The sequence below is a fragment of the Zonotrichia albicollis genome, chromosome 17, assembly GCF_047830755.1.
Source record: "Zonotrichia albicollis isolate bZonAlb1 chromosome 17, bZonAlb1.hap1, whole genome shotgun sequence".
Lineage (NCBI taxonomy): Eukaryota > Metazoa > Chordata > Aves > Passeriformes > Passerellidae > Zonotrichia > Zonotrichia albicollis.
Window position 1 is genome coordinate 3,891,011 of NC_133835.1, and position 21,866 is coordinate 3,912,876.

Below are 21,866 nucleotides of genomic sequence, written 5' to 3' on the forward strand. Positions count from 1 at the left end.
GGCTGAACCCCACTCCCCAGCCTGGCTGAGCCCCACTCACACCCAGGTGTCCTGCTCTGGGTGCCCCTGGTTTGTGCTCACTCACCATTCTCAGTCTGCAGCCGGCCCCGCTGCGCGTTCACGTCCGTCAGCTGCCGCTGCAGCTCGTCCACTCTGGCCTTGGCCTCGTTCAGCTGGTCCTCGTAGGTGCGGCACAGCTTCTCTGCATTGGCCTGCAGCACCAAGCACAGCCTGGCTGAGCTCAGCTCTGCACAGAGCACCATCTCCCAGCCTGGGATACCTTGCCCTGCTCAGTGCATCCTATGGGCACACAGGGCAGAGAGAGGAGCCTGCCAGAGCTCGCTGCCAAGCTAACATTGGCTCTCTGCAGTCAAGCTGCCCAGCAAATGCCTTCCCAGAGCCTCCAGACCTGACTAGGACAAGTAAAGCATCCTGTAGAGACACAGGGACAAGCTGCAGGTCAAACAGGACTTGGTCATGGCAAAGCAACACCACCCCATGGACGTGGCTGTGCTGGTCATGCTGCACCCTGTCACAGACATATCTTATGAAAAATCCTTTTGCTAGGATTTTTCTCCTGAGAAGCTGAGAGACCTCAGGAACAAAATGTAAACATTGATTATCTGCTGCTGTGGAATGCAACAGGTGCATCTGTGATCGATCCATGTGGTTGTTTTTAATTAACAGCCAATCACAGTCAGATGGCTCAGACTCTCTGAGAGTCACAAGCTTTTGTTATCATTCCTTTCTATTCCTTTCAAGCTTTCTGATTAAATCCTTTCTTCTATTCTTTTAGTATAGTTTAATATATAATTTTCTTTTAATATAATATATAACATAAAATAATAAATCAGCCTTCTGAAACGTGGAGACAAGATTTTCGTCTCTTCCCTCATCCTGGGATCCCTGAGAACACCACCACTCAGCACTCAGCAGAACTGATGTCCACAGGAAAGACCAACCAGCCCCGTGGAGAACCAAGACTGTGAAAAATGCATACTTTATGATTGACTTTTTGCAAATATTAAAATGAATATTTTATGTGTTATGTTAGAAAGTTATGCTGTTTTAATTTTCTTAAGTAGTGTGTTAAATATTGTTTCAGGTTATAACATAAGGTTAAAATAGAAACTATGCTATATAGGATACTTTTTTCTAAAGAAAGGACACACACTGAGATAGCAGCCACAGCACACCTGAATCTTTCAGAGAAAGAGAATTTATTGCTCCATTATCAGAAGAAATGAACTTCTCTCTGCCTTGCTCAGCCAAGTTAGGATTAAGAGGAAGAAGCTGATGATGACCAAACAGAATCCTGTGTTTGAATGGAATTTATGCATCATGTTTGAGATGCATGAATATGTAACAGGTTATTGTTTTTAAGGGTTAATCCTCTGTTAACATGGGTCCTTTTTCGGGCTTATGCTGCCCAGAAAAGGTACCCAGATGTCTGTAAGTCTTTGTTTTTATTGTCTCACATTGTCCTAATCCAAATTGTCCAAAATTTTTATTACTCTAATTAAATTACTATTTTTACAACCATTTTATTACTATTAAACTTTTAAAATTTTAAAACCAAGTGATTGGCGTTTTTCACAAGGACCCACCTTGCTCTTGGTGATGTACTCAACATTGGAGGAGAGATCATCAATCTCCATCTTCATCTCACTCTTCTCCTTCTCCAGTTTCTGCTTGACGCGCTGCAGGCCGTCGATGCGCTCGCCCAGCTCGGCCACGCTGTCCGCGTGCTTCTTCCTGAGCGCGGCCGCCGTGGCCTCGTGCTGCAGCGTGGCCTCCTCCAGGTCCCTCCTCAGCTTCAGGAACTCGGCCTCCCTCTTCTTGCTGAGCTCCAGCTGCGTGGCCGTGCTGCCGCCCGCCTCCTCCAGCCGCTCGCTCAGCTCCTCCAGCTCCCGCGACGCCTCCGCACGCTGCTTCTCCACCTTGGCCCGCGCGGCTCGCTCGGCCTCCAGCTCCTCCTCCAGCTCCTCCACGCGAGCCTGCGCACACAGAAATGGGCAGGTGGTCCAAGATCTGCACGAAGCTCCAGTATTGGTATATATGGTCTCCTTGAGCCAGGCTTGATAAGCTCTAGGAGATTTATATCACACCCAAGATGGCTCAGCTACCTTAGAAGGCATAAAATCAGCTGGATGGCTTCTGTGGCAGTGTTGGAAACAGAAAAGTTTGAATAAAAGGCAAAATAACAAAACTCTTTACAGAGAAAAACCGTGCCAAGTGCAAGAGGTTCTTGCTCCTGGTAAAACACCCCACAAAAGTGATTAGTTTCTTCATTGTCTTCTTTTTCTAGTAATTGCTCAGGTGGGACTTTTTTGCTCCTGTCCAATTAGCTATCCTTAAGTTTGAGGAGAAGTCCCCCAGGTCCTATGAGCTGGCATTTTACCTAATCAAGGAGATTAGATTAAAAATCTACCTAATATGGGCTTTTTCCTTTTTAAGGAGACAAAGGATAGTTTTGTCACTCCACATTCCTATACAGCATCCCTGCTCTCCACAGTGGAGCAGCATCTCTGATGATGATGGGAGTTAAAAAGCCACCAGTCTTGGGCTGTTTTGGGAGGCAGGTGCTCCTTGGTAGCATGTTTGGAGCTCCTGCTCTCCTCTGTCCCTGCCATCAGGATCCAGCTGGCATTAGCTTCTTTTCATGGGAACTTTCATGATTGTGGAGACCTGTCTCTGATAGGAAGAAGCCCAGGGACCTAGATTTCAATTTTCAGAGTTTGATTACTGGATTAAAGGTTTTATTTTGGACAAAGAACTAGATCTGGAAGCTGTTCCTCAGGCTGGTGATAATCTTCACCTCAATAGCTCGTTCTTTAATTTTCAACCCACCATGTTCTGGCAGAGGGCTTGGCTCCTGCTACCCATGCCAGCTTTTTCCAAGGAGATGTTCCTGTGCTCAGAGAGGGACTGGCTCATGCAGACTCGCCTGCACATCACATCTGATGGAAATTTTGGACTTCCAGGATGTAAGAACAGTTCTTCCCACCATACCTGGACCTCCTTGATCTTCTTCTGCAGCTGGGCCTCCATCACTTGCCCATCTTCAATCCTTGAGTTCAGCTGACTCATCTCAAAGTCTTTCCTGTACAGACAGAAGACAGAGCTCTGATCAGACAAACACTGCCCTGACAGGTCCTTCTGGCTCCTAAATTTCCCTGCACTCTTACATCCAGGCCAGAGGATGAACAAACCCACAATGGAAAGGGATTGCAGTGATAAGCAGCAGCTCATGTAATGCTCACAGGAAGGGCTTAAGTAGCCAAACTGGCAGACAGCTGGCTCTGAGGGTTTCCATCTGAGGTCCCAAGGTGTTCTGCAGTTCCCCAGTGAGAGTGGGACATGACTGAAGTCTGTACTTGCAGCTGAGGCCCAGCAGTGTGCTGGATCCTGCCAGGCAGGTCCCTCTCTCCAGCCCCATGGACAAAGGAAGGTCTGTGATCCCTGGTTTATGAGCCTGCCACAAGCTCCTCAGCATCTCTGCAAAATGCCCAGGAAAACCAAGCCCTCACTGTACCAGGGCTGGTCACACAGCAGCGCCCAGAGGAGGATCACACAGCTCAGCCCAGCTGCCCCTGCAGACACCACACTAAATCTGATGGATTTAGAGGTGCCCAGAGCCCAGGCATGTCACACACTCACTTCTTGAGCTTCTCATCCAGCTGCTGCTTGTCATTCTCCAGATCCATCACAGACTCTTGTGACAGCTTCAGGTCTCCTTCAAGCTTCCTCTTGGCTCTCTCCAGGTCCATGCGGACCTTCTTTTCTTGCTCGAGAGAACTTTCCAGCTGGAGAACCAAGAGAGGTGGGGTAGGGAGGGAAAGGACCTTCTGTAGCCCCACCCTCACCCATGCCCACTGCTGTGGGAACTCCACCAGTCAGTCCCCTGGGGGCCAGAGGTGTTTCCCAGCTGTCTCCAGTCCCACTCCCTCAGCCCAGGACTGCTCTCCATGAGGTGTTCTACACCACCTCCTGTTTCGGGGGTAGTTTGTCAATGGGGTTATTCATCAACTGGCCATATTAAAGGGGGATCTGGTAACGATCCCACACTCCAGATCCCACTCAGGGACAGCCTTTGGGCTCTCCTGGAGATGTGACTCAAACCTCTCTTGCTTTATTCTCACTGGCCTGTGACTCACATCATCCACTTGCTGCTCCAGTTTGACCTTGGCTTTGGTCAGTGTGTTGACCTTGTCCTCCTCAGCCTGCAGGTCATCCAGGGCCTGCTGATGAGCTTCTTGCAGGGCTTTCTTCTCCTTTGTCAGCTTGGCAATGATCTCATCCAGACCAGCCATCTCTTCAATCAGGTTCTTAACCTGCATCAGTGAGGACAAAAGTAGAGAGCATCTCAGAGGGAAGTGAAAAGCTACTCCAGCAGCCTGACCCTTGCAAGGCAGGAGTCCATCCATGGGACAGCAGCTCTGCCCCCTGTCAGCAACCAGCCCCTGTCCCCTTGGCCAGGCTGGCCCCACCAGGTGGGTTTTCCATGCCTCAGATCACTTGCCATAGCACAGAACCATTTGCCCTCAGCCCTCTGGGCAATGAGGCAGGACACAGACGGCTTTTCCCTCTCACACTCCCCTTTCCCTCTGCTCTGCCCCAGTTTCCCCACACCAGCAGCCTTATCCCAGATGTTCCTCTGGTGTCCCCAGAGGCACACAGGCTGGACCCTGCAGGGAGGTTGGTTAGTGTTCCAGGTTGCAATGCAAGATGTTTTCTATCACCATCTGTTTGGCAGATTATCTTTGTCAAGTGGGCAGTTTGCCTTATCTCTCTGAGTGACCACAATCACTCCTCCCTCAGGAGGGGACATTGCTGATAACAGCTATTGAATGTCCCTGCATGGCTGATAAGAACTACAGCATCCCATTGGGAGGTGTCAGCCCAGAGGGAGGAGCCAAGCATTCCTACCCAGATATAATCCAGAGGTTCTGGAACACCAGCACAGCTTCTCCACTGGATTCCCCAGAGGAACAGCAGCTGCCTCTCCCACTGCATCTTCAGAGGAAGAGACTGCACCTTTCTACAGGATCCCTGCTCCAGCAGAACCAGCCCTGACACTGCAGGAGGGCTGAGCCACAATTCCAATGGGACTGCTGCCAACAGCCTGACCCACAGGGTGTCAGGTTGGGTTCTGACTCTGCCAGTGTTGTTCTAGTGTACTGCAGTGTTCATTTTATCCTTTTATTTTTTTCTTCCCTATTAAAGAACTGTTATTTCCTGCTCTCATATTTTTGCCTGAGAGCCCCTTAATTTAAAATTTATAGCAATTTGGAGGGAGGGGGTTTACATTCTCCATTTCAGGGGAGGCTCCTGCCTTCCTTAGCAAACACCTGGCTTTCCAAACCAAGACATCCCCACAGGCACTGAGGCTGGACCCTGCAGGGAGCTTGGTTACCTTGTTCTCTGTGGCATGTTTCTCCTTCTCCACCTTGGCCAGCGTGATCTCCAGGTCATCAATGTCCTTCTTCAGCTCTGCACACTCATCCTCCAGCTTGCGTTTCTTGGCAGTGAGCTCCGAGCTCATCTCCTCCTCATCCTCCACACGCTCCTGCAGCTCCTTCACCTTGGCCTCCAGCTGGATCTTGGACTTGATGAGCAGGTCACAGCGTTCCTCTGCATCTGCCAGGTTGTCCTGCTCCTGGGAGAGGCACAGGAGAGCAGTGCTCACCTTCTGCCCCAGCACTCTGCTCTCAGCCCTGCTGTCCTGGCCTGCTCCTTGTGGAAGGGGCAGAGCAAGCCTGAGGTGCTCAGGTGTACAAAAAATGCAGCTCCAGTCAGTGCTCATCATCAAAGTTCAACCACTCGCACAAACCAGGGCCAAAGAGCAGCTCAGTCTTTCCAGAGGAAGGACAAAAAAACCCAAAACCAGCACAAAATGTAGCAAGCAAACACTGCCATCCCCTCCCACCACCCTGTGAGGAGAGCACCCTTCCCAGAGCCAGGGGATCACAAATCCCTGTGACAGCCCCAGCATGTGATGGTACTTCAGGACTGCAGTGTTAGGTTGTGTTGCAGTCTTAGGTTGTGTTTCAGACAGATTGTGACAATGAGGGAGCTTCAGAACTGCAAAAGGCTGAAGAAGGGTTCTAGGATATTCTGCTCCTTCTTCTACCCATGGATCCTGCACTGTCTTAACACCCCCAGAGAGAGGGTGAGGCACTCACTGCCTGCAGCTGCAGAGCCAGGTCGTGCTTCTCCTGGATCATGGAGACTTGCTTCTCTTCCAGCTCCTTCCTCTTTGCCTCAGACTTCTCCAGAGCCTCCTTCAGCTTCTGGAATTCCTCCTTCAGGTTGGACATCTCCTTCTCAGTCTGAGCAGACTTGAGTAAAGGCTTGATCTTGAAGAACAGCTTCATCCAGGACCAGTTCTTGACAGCATTGAAGGCACGGATGTTCCACTGGATGGTGTAGAGGGCTTCCCTGGGGGAATACAAGCACAGCATCATCAGGGGTGGACATCCCCCATGTACCACTCGGCTTCTGCAGGCCTGGATAAGGCTCCATTCTCCCCCAGCTGCACAAATGGCAGAATGGTGACCGAATGGGACACTGTCTGCACACTGTACTGGCCCTGCGGGGCTGGGTGGGGTGGCCTGGATCTCAGCTCTCCTCACTCTGCCTCCCTCTGAATCAAACCAGAGGCTCCTCACACCTAGATCCTCCCTACCAGGGCCATGCCAGACCTGTTCCAGGTTTGCCTCCATCCCTCAGGACCAATCACTGCAAACCCCACACAGGCAAACCCCACGGGTCAAACCCATGGATACATGCAGAAAGGACAAGGAGACACAAAGTTCTGCCTTTGCCCCCACAGCTCTACCTCCTGCTGATGATCTTCTGATACTCCACACGCATGAGGAACCCACGGATCCTGGCCTGGAGCATTGTCAGCACCTTGGCCAGACGTTCATCCCGCATCTCCTCCAGCAAGCCCAGCAAACCAGCCTTGAAAAAAACCTGGGGGCAAGAGAGTGGAGTCACCAGCAGAAGGACAGAGGGCTCAGGGGTAACACAGACTGCCAGGGAAACATGGAGGTGCTCCCACACATGGCACAGGAACCAGACCTGGTTCCTGTCAGGCAGCAGTGACCTGCTCAGAGCTGCTCTTTCTCTTCCTCTGCCCTGCTGAGTCCCTTCAAGGGCCACACTGACCCTGCAGAGTGCCAGGGCACAGAGAGTAACAGCAGGGGAAATTTCTCCCTGCCAAGGATCAGCTGCCCTCTCTCACCTTGGTGTGACCAAACTTGTACTGTGCATGGTCCAGCTCCAGGGAGCTCAGCAGCTTCTCTGTGGCCTTCCTGCTGTCCACAAACTTGTCCTCTGGAATGGCTGCTGGGTTGAGGATACGGTAGCTGTGGGGAAAGCAGAGGGAGGCCATGCAAGAGGGAATGCAGCACCAGCATCACCCCAGAGCCCCAGGCATGCCAGTGCCCACTGGGGCCATGGGGCTGTGTGTGAACCAGCTGCTCCAGAGCACAGGATTGCAGGCACCAGGGAACCCTGGCAGAATTTAGTCCCTGAACATCAGGGAGACTGTGCCAGGAGGCCACTGCCCTCATTAGGCAGCATGGATGGGACCCTAAGGTGAGAACCCTGCGGATCCATCCCAAGGACAGAGAGAAATCTGAGCCAGGATCAGAGAAGCCTGAGCCTTGTGGATGCCATGGGACAGAGACAGAGAAACAACAAGTATTTCTCACAGCAGTTTGTGAGAATTTTTAGGAAGTTGTAAAGATGTGATAACTTGTTAAGTATAAACAATCTGCAGGTGTTTCTCTACTTCATCTGTTCTCCTCAACAACAGTGTGTGAGAAAGATGTTTGTATTACTTAGCCAATCAAATAAAATCTATTGTCTCACTCTATAAAAACCATGCAATTCTCTTGAATAAAACCTTCTTTGCTCTTTTTACAATACTGCCTCCTGCCTGTTCCTGTGTCATCACAAAAACTGTGTGGTTTTTTGAATAAAACCTTCTTTGCTCTTTCCACAGTACTGCCTCTCACCTGTTCCTGTGTCATTATAAAAGCTGCACGGTTCTCTTGAATAAAACCTTCTTTGTTCTTTCTACAATATTGCCTCCTGCCTGTTGCTGTGTCATTCTCAGCACAAGAGTGACATGAACCTTGCCACCTTTCCCCTGCAGCAGCACCCCAAACACCCAGACCCCACCCCAAACCCTCCATGGCTGGCACCCCAGAGCCAGCAGCAGAGCAAACCCAAACTGGGCAGGCACTGGGGGTTCAGAGCACCTCTGCACAAGCTGGGGAGCAGCTCAGAGCCAGGACAAGTCTGTCTGCCCTGGAAACACGTGCTGGGTGAGGAAGAGGAGGGCATTACCGCTGCTTGAACTCAGCGTAGAGGATCCTGTTGGGGAAGCCCTTGCGGCAGATGCGGATCCCTTCCAGGACCCCGTTGCAGCGCAGCTGGTGCAGCACCAGGAAGGAATCCATGGCTCCTGTGGGGCAGGACACACACAGAGCACGGGCTCAGCCCAAGAAGACAGAGAAAATGCAGCTGCAGCCCGGGTCTGAACCCTGGGAACATCCCATGGTTTGAACATGGGTGTCAGCCTGTCCTGCAGGTGTGTGCTGAGCACAGTGCTGCAGCCTGGGCCTTGCATGTGGAACACTGTCACAGACATCTTTTATGAAAAATCCTTTCCTTAGGATTTTTCCTCCTGAGAAGCTGAAAGGCCTCAGGAACAAAATGTAAACAATGGTTATCTGCTGCTGTGGAATGTAACAGGTGCATCTGTGATTGGTCTCATGTGGTTGTTTCTAATTAATGGCCAATCACAGTCAGCTGGCTCAGACTTTCTGTCCAAGACACAAACCTTTGTTATCATTCTTTCTTTTTCTATTCTTAGCTAGTCTTCTGATGAAATCTTTTCTTCTACTCTTTTAGTATAGTTTTAATACAATATATATCATAAAATAATAAATCAGCCTTCTGAAACATGGAGTCAGATCATCATCTCTTCCCTCATCCTAAGACCCCTATGAACACAGTCACAGGACTCAGCCTGGAACACTCATCCCTGCCTGCTGTGCATCGCACTTTGGGTGTGCATCCATGCCAAGTGCCAGGCTGCACACCCAACATGAGAGCCTGGCAAAGCTCATTCTCCTCAGCACAGGAGACTGACCTGGGTCACAGGAGTTGCAGCACTGAGATGGGGTCAGGGCTCAGTGGCAGCATGAAGAGGGCTGGGGAGAGGGTGGGTGGCAGTTCCCAGGTGTGGCTGTGCCCAGCCCCCTGAGCTGTCCCATACCTGGGGTCTTTGTCTCGTTGGGGATGATGCAGCGCACGAAGTGGGGCTGGGTGGAGCGCAGGTTGGTCATCAGCTTGTTGAGGTTCTCCTGCAGGGCACACACACATGGGGTGAGGGGACAGCCCTGCTTCCCTGCAATGCTCCTCTCTCTCTCCAGCTCCTTTCCCCCACAGGCAGGGAGGGAGCAGGCCCTGAAAGCCCCTCATGGCAGCAGAAAGGGAATTTCCTCTGCTATCCTGGCAGGGGACATGCCTACCTGGGGCAGGGTCAGTGCTCCTGCCAGGGTGGGACACTGTCCCATGGCACAGGGGGCTGGGCTGGCACACAGGACAGATGGCACTGGCAGGTTTTGCTGTGCTACAGAAATTTGCAGTGCCAGATGCTCCCCAAGTGTTTGTAGGTAAAGTTTTGCAGCAGGAAGGGCCAGGGACACAGGACTGAGCAAATTCCTGGTACAGAGCTCTGTGCTCTGCACCCTGCAGTTCCTGTGCTGGTGTCCACACTGGCTGCAGACAGAGAATGTCAGGATATGCAGGATTTCCCTGCCCCTCTACAGTGCTTCACTCCCTTTGGCTGTGCCAGACTGCTCCTCCTTTCCTCTCCAAGGCAACTCCACCCTTGGTCTTTCCAGCTGCCTTCCCCTGCTTATCCAGGCTCAGCCTGTCCAGGACCAGCTCAGGGAACAGAACACCTGCTCACAGCTCCACATCACCATGGGGCACCTCCTCACCACAGACACCTTTCCCCAAGGCCTGTGACTTGTCCAGAAGGAACAAAGTCACACTTTTCCCTCAACAGGAGCTCTGCAACAGAGCTGCCTTCTGCAAGCACCTTGGCAAAGAATCACCCTGAGTTGGAAGGAACCCACAGGGATCATCCAGGGCAGCTCTGGCCCTGCACAGACACCCCAACAACCCCACCCTATGCCTGGGAGTGCTGTCCAAGCTCCTGGAGCTCTGGCAGCCCCAGGGCTGTGATCTTTGCCTTGACACAAGGCTGCCATGGCAGGACACATCCCTCTTGTGCTGCCTTCCAGTTGTTTGAGCTCTGGGCTGGATCAGTAACCCCAGTGGTGAGCATGGGCTGGAGCTATGTGACATCCTGAGCTGTCAAATGGGCCAGGTCACCCCCCAGCACAGGGAGTTGCCTGCTCAGACACCTGCAAGATCCTCCTCCATTGTCTTCTGTCCTTCCAGCTGACAGGAACGAGGAGAGAAGTAGCACAGACTTAAAGTGATGTTCATGGAATTAATTATCTAAACATCACTACAAGTCTTAACTGCCGCTCTCTCAGAGGTGGAGGAGCTGCCAAAAGCATCACGAGGGCAGGAGCAGCACGAGCCCAGCTCCAAGGGAAGGGAGCTCTGCCAGCCTGGAGCCTCCTGTCCTGCCCTGCAGCATGGGGACAGGGCTGGGACTCTGCCAGGCACAGCCCCCTTGGCCAGGGGGGAGAGGGAATTGGGGGCTTTGTTCTGGTGGTGATCCCTCAGGAGCTCTCATGGTCCCTCAGGAGCTCCCATGGTCCCTCAGGCCCCAGGAAATGCAAGAAACCAAGAGTCTTGGCAGGGAAGTGTGATGGCTGGTGGGACCCTCAGCAGGTTTCCCTCATGGCCCTGGATGAGGGGCTGGCTCTCACCTTGTGCAGCTGGGACACTGTTTGGAAAGAAGCTGCCTTCTTACGTTTCTCCTTGGTCCCTGGCTTGTGAGGTTCCTCTGTTGGGTTAAAATATTGATTATTTACATCAGCAAAACATCTGCCTGCCTTGAAGGACTCAGGGGCACCCCCAAACCCCCCTAAAATTCCCACAGCCAGGGACAGGGATGCTGCACCAGGAGATGGGCATGGAGGAAGGGAAGGGAAGGGAAGGGAAGGGAAGGGAAGGGAAGGGAAGGGAAGGGAAGGGAAGGGAAGGGAAGGGAAGGGAAGGGAAGGGAAGGGAAGGGAAGGGAAGGGAAGGGAAGGGAAGGGAAGGGAAGGGAAGGGAAGGGAAGGGAAGGGAAGGGAAGGGAAGGGAAGGGAAGGGAAGGGAAGGGAAGGGAAGGGAAGGGAAGGGAAGGGAAGGGAAGGGAAGGGAAGGCTGGGGTAAAAACCGGGTGAGAGGGTTCCTCACCTGAAGCAGAGCCCACATAGTTCTCATAGAGGGAGGCCAGGAGCTTGTTCTGGGATTTCTGGAAGACGGACACCACCGTCTCGTTCAGGGGGTCCTTGTTCTTGTCCAGCCACCCCACGATGTTGTATGGCACCTGTCCCAGGACAGGGAAGGTCAGGCCAGCCCTGTCCCTGCCTGGGGGAGCTGTGGGGGCTGGGAGGAGCTGCCAGGACGTACCACACCAGCGTAGTGCACCACCTCAAAGTGCGCCTCGTACTTGCGCTTCTTGTCCGGCCGCGGCTTCTGGAAGTTGGGCGACTTCCCAATGTGGTTGTCGTAGAGCTTGGACTTGAAGGTCATGTCAGAGGCTTTGGGGAACATGCACTCCTCTTCCAGGATGGACAGGATTCCCATGGGCTGCAGGGAGAGGGGGGATAAAGAGGACTGAGCTCGGTGTTGCCATGTCCCATCCCAAAACAGGGATGCTCAGGAGATCCCATCCTAGTCCAGGTACAAGACACTGGCCATGGGGCCAAGCTGTCACTGGCACATTCCTGACCTCCACGTGGGACTGGCCAGGCCTGCAAGACATGGCAGTTTGCCCTAGTCCAACAGATTGTTGAGAAGGAGGGATCCTCTCCAGGATTGCTCCTTTTCAAAAAAAATTTAAAAGTGTTTCCTTCATGCAATGGTGGAAATATTTTCTACAATCTGCTCTGAATCAGTGAATGCTCAAGAGGCACTGATGGGCTGCAAGTGGGTAGGAAAAAAAGGGGAAGAGATGATTGCTCTCTGGAGGAAAAGGCACCAGGTTTTGTAGCTCCCCAGGGGGTAGAAACAGAATTTCCATGTTTTCTTAAAGTCAAAATTTGTGTGGAAAAGGTCTCAAGGGGCTGGAGGCTCTAAGCTGTAAGTATTGGGAAAAAAAATGTTGGGCATTTGCCACTGACCAGGGAGAGAATAATTAAATTTTGGTAGCAGAGCACCTCTCTCTTGCAGCCTTTGCAAACAAAACCCCTCAGCAGTACCATTTCTGTGCCCTGCCCCACACCCCACCTTCTCAATCAGGTCAATGCAGGCCTGCAGGTCCAGGCCAAAGTCAATGAAGACCCATTCGATGCCTTCCTTCTTGTATTCCTCCTGCTCCAGGACAAACATGTGGTGGTTGAAGAACTGTTGCAGTTTCTCATTGGTGAAGTTGATGCACAGCTGCTCAAAGCTGTTGAACTGCAAGAACAAAGCAGATGTGAGTCAGAAGGAGGAGTTCCAGAAGAGAAGGTATCACCCTGATTTTTTAAGGTTTTCTAAGCCTTCTGATGTTTACATTCTTGTAACGAACATCTCACACACTTTATGTAAATAACTTATTGTTTTGCATTTTTTATGGAGGAGGAAGAGAAATTTGATGGACTGTTGGTTTGTCCAGTGTCATTGGAGAGGTGGCACTGTCACTTTTGGAATTCTATAAATGTTGCAGTCAGAAATTACAAGTGCTCTTTTCACCTTGGGAGAGCTGTGTGTGCACATTGTGTTATTTCGTGTCCTACAGCAGCAGGAAGGGATTCACTCCTGTGCTTTGCCTGGCTGTGAAAGGCGATCCCTGCCAGGCTCAGCGGTGTGGCTGCCACAGCAGGTAGCCAGAGATGTGCCCACAGCAATGTTAAATCATTCCTGCTTGTTCCAGATACATCAACCCAAACAAGAGCCCCTATTCTCATCAAGGCCAGCACCTTCTTAGAGGAGCTCAAACCCCAGGGGACTGAGCTGCCCTTACAACACTCCCTGAACCCACTGCAGGGGCCTGCAGAACTCACATCAAAGATCTCAAAGCCTGCAATGTCCAGCACCCCAATGAAGAACTGCCTGGCCAGCTTGGTGTCCAGGGTCTTGTTGATGCGGGTCACCAGCCACTTGAACATGCGGTCGTAGGTGGCTTTGGCCAGGGCCCCCACAGCATACAGCACCTGCAAGGCAAAGCCCAGAGCACACAGGGAGTGTCACACACATGGTTGATGAAAAATCCTTTCCTTAAATGTAAACAGTGATTATCTGCTGCTGAGGAATGCAACAGGTGCATCTGTGATTGGTCTCATGCGGTTGTTTTTAATTAATGGCCAATCACACTTCAGCTGTGTCTGACTCTCTGGTCAGTCACAAAATTTTATTATCATTCCTTTCCTTACTAGCCTTCTGATGAAATCCCTTCTTCTATTCTTTTAGTATAGTTTTAATATAATATACATCATAAAATATTAAACCAGCCTTCTGAAACATGGAGTCAACATTCTCATCTCTTCCCTCTTCCTGGGACCCCTGTGCAAACCACCACAAGTGAGCTTCTCCCTGCTCCTGCAGGAGCCACAGGCTGACAGAGAGCTCCTCCTGGCACACAAAGGATGGACAGACACATCCAAGGAGTTTGTGGTCACAGCACAAGCTCCAAAATTAGCTTTGCATTCCTCACAAGTGTGTTCCTGCCTACCTGGCCTATCTTGCCTCCAGGGTTTTAGGATATAAATTCAGTTTAAAGTAACATTTTCAGAAGCCTTGTGCTTGGCCAGAGCCTACAGCCCACTTTGGATAGGACACCAGCTCCTGAGGTCCTTCTGAGCTGTGTTCAAGGACTGGCTTGCACTATTCAGGCCAGGTCTGGGTTCCCAGCTAGGGTGTGGCTGGAATCTGACAAGACAGATGTTTGACCCATTTGAGTCTTCTACAAGGTCAACTCAGATGAGTGTTTAGATATCCAGAGTTTTCTAATTTTCAGGGCTGAACTCTTCACAGGAGTGTGACTGTCTCTGGAACAGATCCACAGAACCTGGAACTGCTCTGGCTGGGATCCAACCCACATTTCAAAGACACCACATTGAATCTCCAGGCTTGGTTAATGTGCAAAACTATCAGCCAGCTCTGCCACCCATTTCCCCTGCTCCTAAAAGCCAAGAACTGTGGATACACCTTCTCCTCCTACACCCAAGACATTGAACTGAAGCAGCAGTGGCAGCCCAGTGTCCTGCTGTCCTGTCACTCACCTGCTCCACATTCTGCCCTTTGGTCACGTACTCATTGCCCACTTTGACACGAGGATGGAGCAGCCCCTTGATGAGTTCAGCTGAGCTGATTCCCATGAGATAGGCAGCTTTGTCAGCACCTGCAAAGCAGCACAAAGGCATAAAGAGCCCTCAGGGAGGGTCTGGGTAGGGAAAAAGGAACCAAAATAAAAAATGACCTGCCCTCATGATGATCAGTGCTAACCACACTGTTTTATCGACCTCCTCCAGTGCCTGTTGTGATTTTCCATCTTGGATAGTCTAGGATGCTTTAAAGTCTGAACCTCCTGACTGAGAAGTTACTTTTTGGAGGCCTGCTGCACCTTATCAGGTGCTTATCAGGTTTCAGCCTTATTGGTCTGGGATTCTCTATGCATTTTCCAGTGCAGGTTTGAATTTCCATGCAGGAAATTTGAATTGGCCAGAAGAGAGGTGATTTTCTTTCATAAACTCCTGATAGAAGACTGTAGCTAGCAAATCACCTCTGCAGGGAAATCACTGCCATATCAAAACATTCATTAATTACCAGGTAGCAGCTAAAGGCTGTGTTGCCACTCCTGAGGCACAGAAAACTTTTCTTTCATGAATGTTAACATGACAAAGACTGATCTAGGTAATAATTTCTGCTGGATCCCTGCTGAAACCTTCCAAGTATGTGCTAGAGCTCCTCCTTCTCACCCTCCTACATGCTGGAAATTCACCCTCTCCCACCAGGTTTGCTCTGCATCCTGACTGTTCTTAGATCTGTGAATTGCATTGGATTTTGCTGAGCAGCAAACCAGGAAAAGTGTTGGACAGTGATTGTGTCCTACTCTAGCAGCTCTTCAGGAGGCTCTGAGCTGGGCAGGTCCTGCTCCCAGCCTGGCTGGAATTGTTGTGCAGTGAAGTGCAGGAGGTGATGAGCAGGAGGACACTGCACAAGATGAAGCCCAGCAGGGCTGTGACACCCTGTGATGCTGCTGATAGAAGTCTGATGCTGCTGAGACCACCTTGAGAGAGACTGTCCCAAATATTCCTGCTCAAGGCCAAGCCCTTGGTGCACCCAGCAGGGCCTAAGTCAGTGAGGGATCAGGGTCCCTGACCTCCACAGCCCAGGCAGGGGAGTTATCCCAGCCTGGGCAGCTCTGGAGTGCTGGGGAAGATGAAACAGGAAAGCCTTATCAATATGATTGTCTGGCAAAAGATTTTGAGAATATGGAAACTATAAGTGAGATTGAAATGAAAGCAAGCTTTGAGATCCCTCAGCTACTGAACAACTGGAAAACAATGGCATGGCCAGCTGAAGGTAAAACCCTTTTGATGGAACAACACCCTCTGCTTGCAGACAGGCCCAAGGGTCAGAGCAGACCCTACAGCTTGGCAGAAGGGGCCCAAAGAGGAGGTTTTAGGGTTTAAAATGTAACACAGTGTGGTATGTAATGATTCTTATAGGCTGTATGTAAACGCTGTAGGATTTGTGTATTGTACTAGATTGGTTAGTGAGAATTAGAATATTCAACACAGATTTATTGTATTGGAACGGGAACCTCGCTCTCTCACTCTCTCTTTTGCTCTCTCTCATCCTCTTTACCACACTCTTGCATTTTCTTTCTTTCCCACTCTCTTTACTTCTCTTTTCTGCTCTGGGCTGTGTCTGGCAGCTCCCAGCAGGGCCCTGCCCCCAGGCCCTTTGCAATAAACCCCAAGTTCCAGCCCTGGCTGCAGAGATCTCTCGTGTCCGTCTGTCCTGACCGTGCTACCCCCCACTGCTCCTGCACTGGAGCCCAGAGCCCCACTCACTTTCAGTGCCATCAGCCTCTGCCTGCTCCTCCCGCTGCTTTTGCTTGAATTTCATGTTCCCAAAGTGCATGATGGCCCCCACTATTTTATAGGAGCCGTATTTCTCATCGCTGCTGAAGCCCAGGATGTCCATGGCGTGCTGAGGAGACACACAAGACAGTAGAGACAGAACAAATTCACCACGCTGAGGTGAGGGTTGGTTCTTCTCCCACTGTCTCCTAAGGTACTCTCCCTGTCCTGGGGCTGGGCAGGATGCCCTCTCTGGTGGGCATCTAACCAAGGAATCCTGCCCATGGGGTTTGAATGTGGCTCTAACCAAGGAATCCTGCCCATGGGGTTTGAATGTGGCTCCAGCTCCCACAAGACCCATTTGAAAGCCAAAGGACTGGCTTAGCATCCACAAGGAGGAGGTTCTCCAAGCTAAGGGCTCAGGAGGAGATCTGACTGATCTCTACAGTTCCCTGACAGAAGGGGGCAGCCAGGGGGGTCAGGCTCTGCTCCAGGGAACAGGGACAGGATGGGAGGGAATGGCCTCAGGCTGGTTCAGGTTGGACATCAGGAGGAATTTCCTCACAGAAGGAATTGTCAGGCATTGGCAGGGGCTGTCCAGGGCAGTGCTGGAGTCCCCATGCCTGGAGGTGTCCAAGGAAGGGCTGGACATGGCACTCAGTGCTCTGGGCTGGGTGTCAGGGTGGGGATAAATCACAGCTTGGACTCAACCATCTTGGGAGTCTTTTCCAAATTTAATGATTCTGGAATCTTCCTTCTCATGGGCACTATGGGAAATGCTAATGTGCCTCAGGCCCTTCCTGATGCAGGGATTGACTCTCCCTTCCCTGCCTGGATGAGGCTGTTGGTGCAGATCAGAGTCACTCTGCCCCTTCCTGTAGGCTCCCAACAACCACCAATGACCCACAGGGAAATCCCAACTGATTTAAAGAGGGGCACACAGAGGGAAATCCCAACTGATTGAAAGAGGGAAGGCAGGGCACACCCCCAGAGCTGCCCAGAGGAAGGCTGTGCCCTCCCCAGCCCCAGGGCTGTGCACATACATCTGTGGCCATCAGCTCCTCGCCGTCATCCAGGTTGTCCACTGTTGTCACCCCCTGGGAGCAGAAGTGGTAGTCGTAGGGGTTGAGGGACAGCAGCAGCATATCTGCAGGGGGAGGACATGCAGAGGGTGAGGCCAGCCTGGCAGGGACATCCCTGCACACAGATGGAGCAGGAAGGCTTCCCCAGCCTCACCAGCTGGGGGAGGAACAGCCTCTTCCAGCACAGGCAGGTCCACACGTGGGTCCACCTCTTCTGTGCTTGCCTCCTACTTGCTATCTTGGGATATGGCCTGGCTGCAGACTGATTTAGAAGTGGCCACCATGCCCTTGTGACTCCAGATAAGATTACTGCTCCCTCAGACCTGCCTAATAAGGTGCTGTTCAGCACCAAGCTCAGGAGCCCTCAGCCAAGAGCTGAGCACCCCAGGGGCTGTGCCAGCCATCCTTCTGCGTGGGGAAAGGCTTCCTGAGTGGGATGTGGCACCAGGAGGCTGCTCAGAGCTGCCCCAGCACAAACTCAGATCAGTGGAGCTGTCCTGAGGATCACATCTACAGCAGTGTCCCGAGGATCACATCTACAGCAGTGCCCAGAGAGAGCTGGGCAGCTGTGTCCCAGCTCACCTGGAACAGGTCATCTCACCTGCTGAGCAGGCTCCAAAACACTTCCCTCCATCCCAAAATGAGTAAATGTGCACCCTGCACACACTGAGGTCAGTGCTGTACCCACCAGCCCACGAGGACTCTGTGCAAGGCAGCTTTGCAAAGCACATTCCCACCTTGCAGACAGACCCTGGGTGATCTCTGCTCCTACACAGTGGCAGAAAGGGCTTTAGTCTGGATTCTCTGCCTGTGAGGATCATGGAGGCTGGGCTAGATGGCCTCCTGAAATCCCTTCCACCCTGAATTCCACCAATCCCATGATGTTGCACAGCCAGCAAAGCATTCAGGGGCAGAACCTGCATGGTGAGTTGGGTCTGCTCATTCCTGTGGACCCCAAAGTGACTCTGAGAGCTCTGTTGAGCTCTCTGGGGCAGTTTTCAGGCCATCCTGCTCTAAGGGCTGTGCTGCATCTTTGGCTGCCCTACCTTGCAGCTCTGGTTTCTTCCCAGACAGGATCTGGTAGAAGATGTGGTAGCTTCGCTCTTTGGGTTGCTGGAAAATCACTCTGGATTTTTCCAGAAGATCTAGAATGAAGTACAGCAGAGAGGTCAGAGCAGAGCTTGTCCCTTCCCAGAGCTGAGCACAATGTGATGGGATGAATTCTCTCCCCAGGGCAGCTACTCACAGATGTCAATGTCTGCAGAGGCCAATTTCCCTGAGGGACCAAAGTGGATCCGGATGAACTTGCCCTGAAAACACCCACAGGAGTTAAATGCTGGGCTTGTCTACAGAGCTACAGCTCTGAACAGCCTGTAGAAACTGAATTCATTTCCCACTTCTTGAGCTTCTGCTGATGCCAGGCAACTTACTGAACTCTGTAAAAGGGTGAAGTTCTCTGCTTTGTAATGTGAAGAAGCTCAAAGAGCATTGCCCAAGGGTTTAAATACCAGGCAGGCAGAAAGTTCACTGACAGCAGCTAAACCCCTGTCCTCAGGTCTATTCTTACCACTGGGCATTCTGTGACACAGAGGCTGCCTGCAGCCCCTGCTCCGTGCTGGGCTCAGGGTCTCCCCCAGCAGTGCCTCCCTCCCCTGCAGGCACAGCAGAGCCAGGCTGGGCTCAGCAAAAACGGCGCTGCTTCCTGGAAGGGACACACTTGTCTGTCCCAGAGCACCCCAGGCTGTGCTCAGTGTCCCTCTCAGCTTTGGAACTGCCAGGGATGTCACAGGCTGTGACACCAGGGCTGTTTGTGCTGGCCACCATTTGCTGCACTGAAAAACCAGAACAACGTGGCTCCGGCAGTCCAGTGCCACTGGGAAGCAGCTCCATCTCCCTGCCACGTGCATGTGGCTCCCAGGGCACAGTGCCACCCCCTGTGCATGCAGCCCACCCCAGCAGCCCCAGCTCCCTGCCTGTGAGGCACTCACAAAACGCGAGGAGTTGTCGTTCCTTATGGTTTTGGCATTGCCAAAAGCCTCCATGGCTGGGTTAGCCTCGATGATTTGATCCTCGAGGGTGCCCTGGGGGACAAAACCAAAGGGTGTGTCACACAGCCAGAGGGGATCTTCACCAAGAGCACAGAGCAGTGCCAGGGGCTGAACTCCTCAGCTGTCCCTGGGACCTGCTGCCCCCGAGGCAGCTCCGTTTATCAGCACAGCTGGGGTTTGCAGCAGTGCCCTCTGTGCCTTCTCCTCACCCAAACTGGTGAGGAGAGGCCACAGAGCTGGCACCAGCCCCAGGCTGCTGTCCCCTCTGCACACAGCAGTCCTTGCTCCCTTTCTTAGGAGCTACACTATGCAAACCAAGAGCAAGCTCATGTTGTCACAACAGGCTGAATCATTTCAGGCTCTCTGGTGTCAGGCATTTCCTCTTCCACCAAACCAAAGTCTAGGGCAGCTCACATCAACAGCACATTGTGAAACAAGGTACCTACACCAACAACATGCATTGCAGGATCCCACTGTGATGGGAATGCACCACAAGTGCCAGCTGGCATGATCTGCTGGAATACTGGGGCTCTCCTGAGCAAGCCCTAAGATGAATCCTCTCCTAACCTCGTTTTTCCATGTGTGTTCCTCTGTTCAAGGATAGAGACAGCCTCTGCCTAATGCAGGTAAAGCAGGACAAGGATTCAAGGAGAGGAGCAAGAGACTGCTACACCACATGGAGGATGGTGGGGTTTGACACCTGCTACAGAGTTTGCTGCCACAAACACCTGCAGGACTTTTCATGGGAGCTTTGCCCATGCTCTGACAAATTCCAATCCACAGGGCTTTCCTCAAGTGGGAAACACCAGCTCTGGGCTCTGCCCACCCAGAGCCACCCTCTCTTTCCAATGCTGGAATCACAACTGCTCCCCACCTCTGCAGCTCAGATGTGTGAAGGGCAAAGGAGACAGGGAGCAGCTGTGCATCACACAGTCACCAACACACTATCACCTGAGTAAACCTTGAGCTCTTATCTCTAAATTCAGCCTGACCTGGGCAGCCCCAAGACCCACAGGTCCAGCCCCTGAGCTGTCTCACCCTGTTTGTCCCAGTGGACACTCGTGTGATGATGAACAAGGGTGTGCACCAGCTAAAGGCTCAGAGAAACCAAGGATGTGTGACTGAGCCCTTGGGGCGTTGGGAGCCACAGGGGATGAACCTTTGCTGGGCTTCCTTGGAGGAAACACCTCAGAAATGTTCCCCAGGCAAGGACATCAGCTCTGGATAGAAAGGAATGTTTCTGTCCAGAGTAATTATCCCTTGAAGGAGAGGCTGGAGTGAGAAAGGCAGAAATAGATGAAACAGCAAAGCTTCCAGCTGTGGGAAGGACGCAGATACAAGGCCAAGAGGAGAACTAAACACTGCCCAGGTGCTGCTCCCAAACCTGAGGAGGAGGCCCCACACATCACCCCATCACAGATCTGTGGTGCAGCAGAACTCTGTCCTCAGCATTACAGAGCCCACAACACTTACCCCAGTTTTAGTGGCAAGAGCTGCCTAGAGAAAGGAGAGAAAATGATCTTTAGAAATCCAGAAAAGCCAGGCAAGAACCACAAGAAGCATGGTCAGAAAAGCAGGGCATGACCATTTAGTGCCAAAAAAAAAGTCCAAGAGAAAAAAAAAAACTCGGAGGATTAAACTTTATAGGACAGGCCAAAAAGTTGTTAAATAGATTAGCTCAAGAAAATAAAGAAATGCATGAAAAAGCAAGAACAGTTAAATTCAAACTTGAAGAAGAGGAAAGAAAATAATGCTGAAGTATTGCTTGTCTGATACCTAAAGCAGCCAGTTTGCTTCCTCGAGGGGAAAGCAGCTGGAGCCTCAAAGCATCCAGAAGAAATAAGCAATTGCAAGGGCAGCTCAAAAATAACCAGCACCAAAGAAAAGCAAGATTCAAAACAAGAGCAAGAAAAGCACAAGGTAGAAAAGGGTCAAAATCAACAAAAGGAGGGGGAAAAAAAAGGAGAAAATGCTGAAAAGCAAGGCTTAAAAGAGGCAAGGTGGGAAATGGAAGGTTTACTTCATCACTTTAGTGTTTCTTAAGAGGATCACTGGGGTGTTGAAAGAGGAAGAGAAGAGAAAGAGAGCAACTGAAGCACCTCTTCCAGGCTGCACAGATTGAGCAGCCACATTAAAAAAAAAAAAAAATCCATTTCCCCTTGAGTAGAATAATTTCAAGCCTTGCTTGTTCAAAAGTCAGGGAAAAGCCAAGCCCTGGGTGGGTCAGACCAAAACACAAAAAGTTGGGGAAGAAAAAATAAGAAGAAGGGGGAAGGTGGGGAAAAAATTAAAAAACAAAAAAAAAAGAAAGAAAGGAAGAAAACAACAAGAACTTGTTTGAAAAGAAGATCTTACTAATTTCTTGCCCGGTGTGTCGCCCAAGGCTGCGACAATGGCAAAGTACTGAATGACCCGCTTGGTGTTTACAGTCTTACCAGCACCAGATTCTCCGCTTGGAGTAACAGAAATACACAGATAAGGGCATGAGGCAAAGAACAGGTAAAATCCTGTGC

General features: G+C 51.4%; 1 protein-coding gene across 4 annotated transcripts in view; it reads right to left on the bottom strand.

Annotated features, from left to right (window-relative positions):
• The window catches only part of MYH7B (myosin heavy chain 7B), a 34,909-nt gene that overhangs the window by 7,807 nt on the left and 5,236 nt on the right, over nucleotides 1-21,866 (bottom strand). For 3 of the 4 annotated variants that reach the window (XM_074553810.1, XM_074553812.1, XM_074553813.1), the window contains 22 exons: nucleotides 19,294-19,386; nucleotides 18,552-18,615; nucleotides 18,352-18,450; nucleotides 17,267-17,370; nucleotides 16,215-16,353; nucleotides 14,418-14,536; nucleotides 13,200-13,349; nucleotides 12,442-12,612; nucleotides 11,623-11,802; nucleotides 11,407-11,539; nucleotides 10,932-11,008; nucleotides 9,296-9,383; nucleotides 8,362-8,479; nucleotides 7,250-7,373; nucleotides 6,842-6,978; nucleotides 6,186-6,441; nucleotides 5,417-5,659; nucleotides 4,158-4,334; nucleotides 3,661-3,806; nucleotides 3,013-3,103; nucleotides 1,608-1,997; nucleotides 86-212 (listed from right to left, as the gene is read on the bottom strand). In XM_074553810.1, the coding sequence (XP_074409911.1) occupies nucleotides 86-212; nucleotides 1,608-1,997; nucleotides 3,013-3,103; nucleotides 3,661-3,806; nucleotides 4,158-4,334; nucleotides 5,417-5,659; nucleotides 6,186-6,441; nucleotides 6,842-6,978; nucleotides 7,250-7,373; nucleotides 8,362-8,479; nucleotides 9,296-9,383; nucleotides 10,932-11,008; nucleotides 11,407-11,539; nucleotides 11,623-11,802; nucleotides 12,442-12,612; nucleotides 13,200-13,349; nucleotides 14,418-14,536; nucleotides 16,215-16,353; nucleotides 17,267-17,370; nucleotides 18,352-18,450; nucleotides 18,552-18,615; nucleotides 19,294-19,347 (3,187 nt within the window). In that variant the 5' untranslated portion in view covers nucleotides 19,348-19,386. Of the gene's footprint in view, nucleotides 1-85; nucleotides 213-1,607; nucleotides 1,998-3,012; nucleotides 3,104-3,660; nucleotides 3,807-4,157; nucleotides 4,335-5,416; nucleotides 5,660-6,185; nucleotides 6,442-6,841; nucleotides 6,979-7,249; nucleotides 7,374-8,361; nucleotides 8,480-9,295; nucleotides 9,384-10,931; nucleotides 11,009-11,406; nucleotides 11,540-11,622; nucleotides 11,803-12,441; nucleotides 12,613-13,199; nucleotides 13,350-14,417; nucleotides 14,537-16,214; nucleotides 16,354-17,266; nucleotides 17,371-18,351; nucleotides 18,451-18,551; nucleotides 18,616-19,293; nucleotides 19,387-20,826; nucleotides 20,851-21,708; nucleotides 21,806-21,866 lie in introns of all 4 variants that reach the window. The other variant, XM_074553814.1, reaches the window with a different exon arrangement.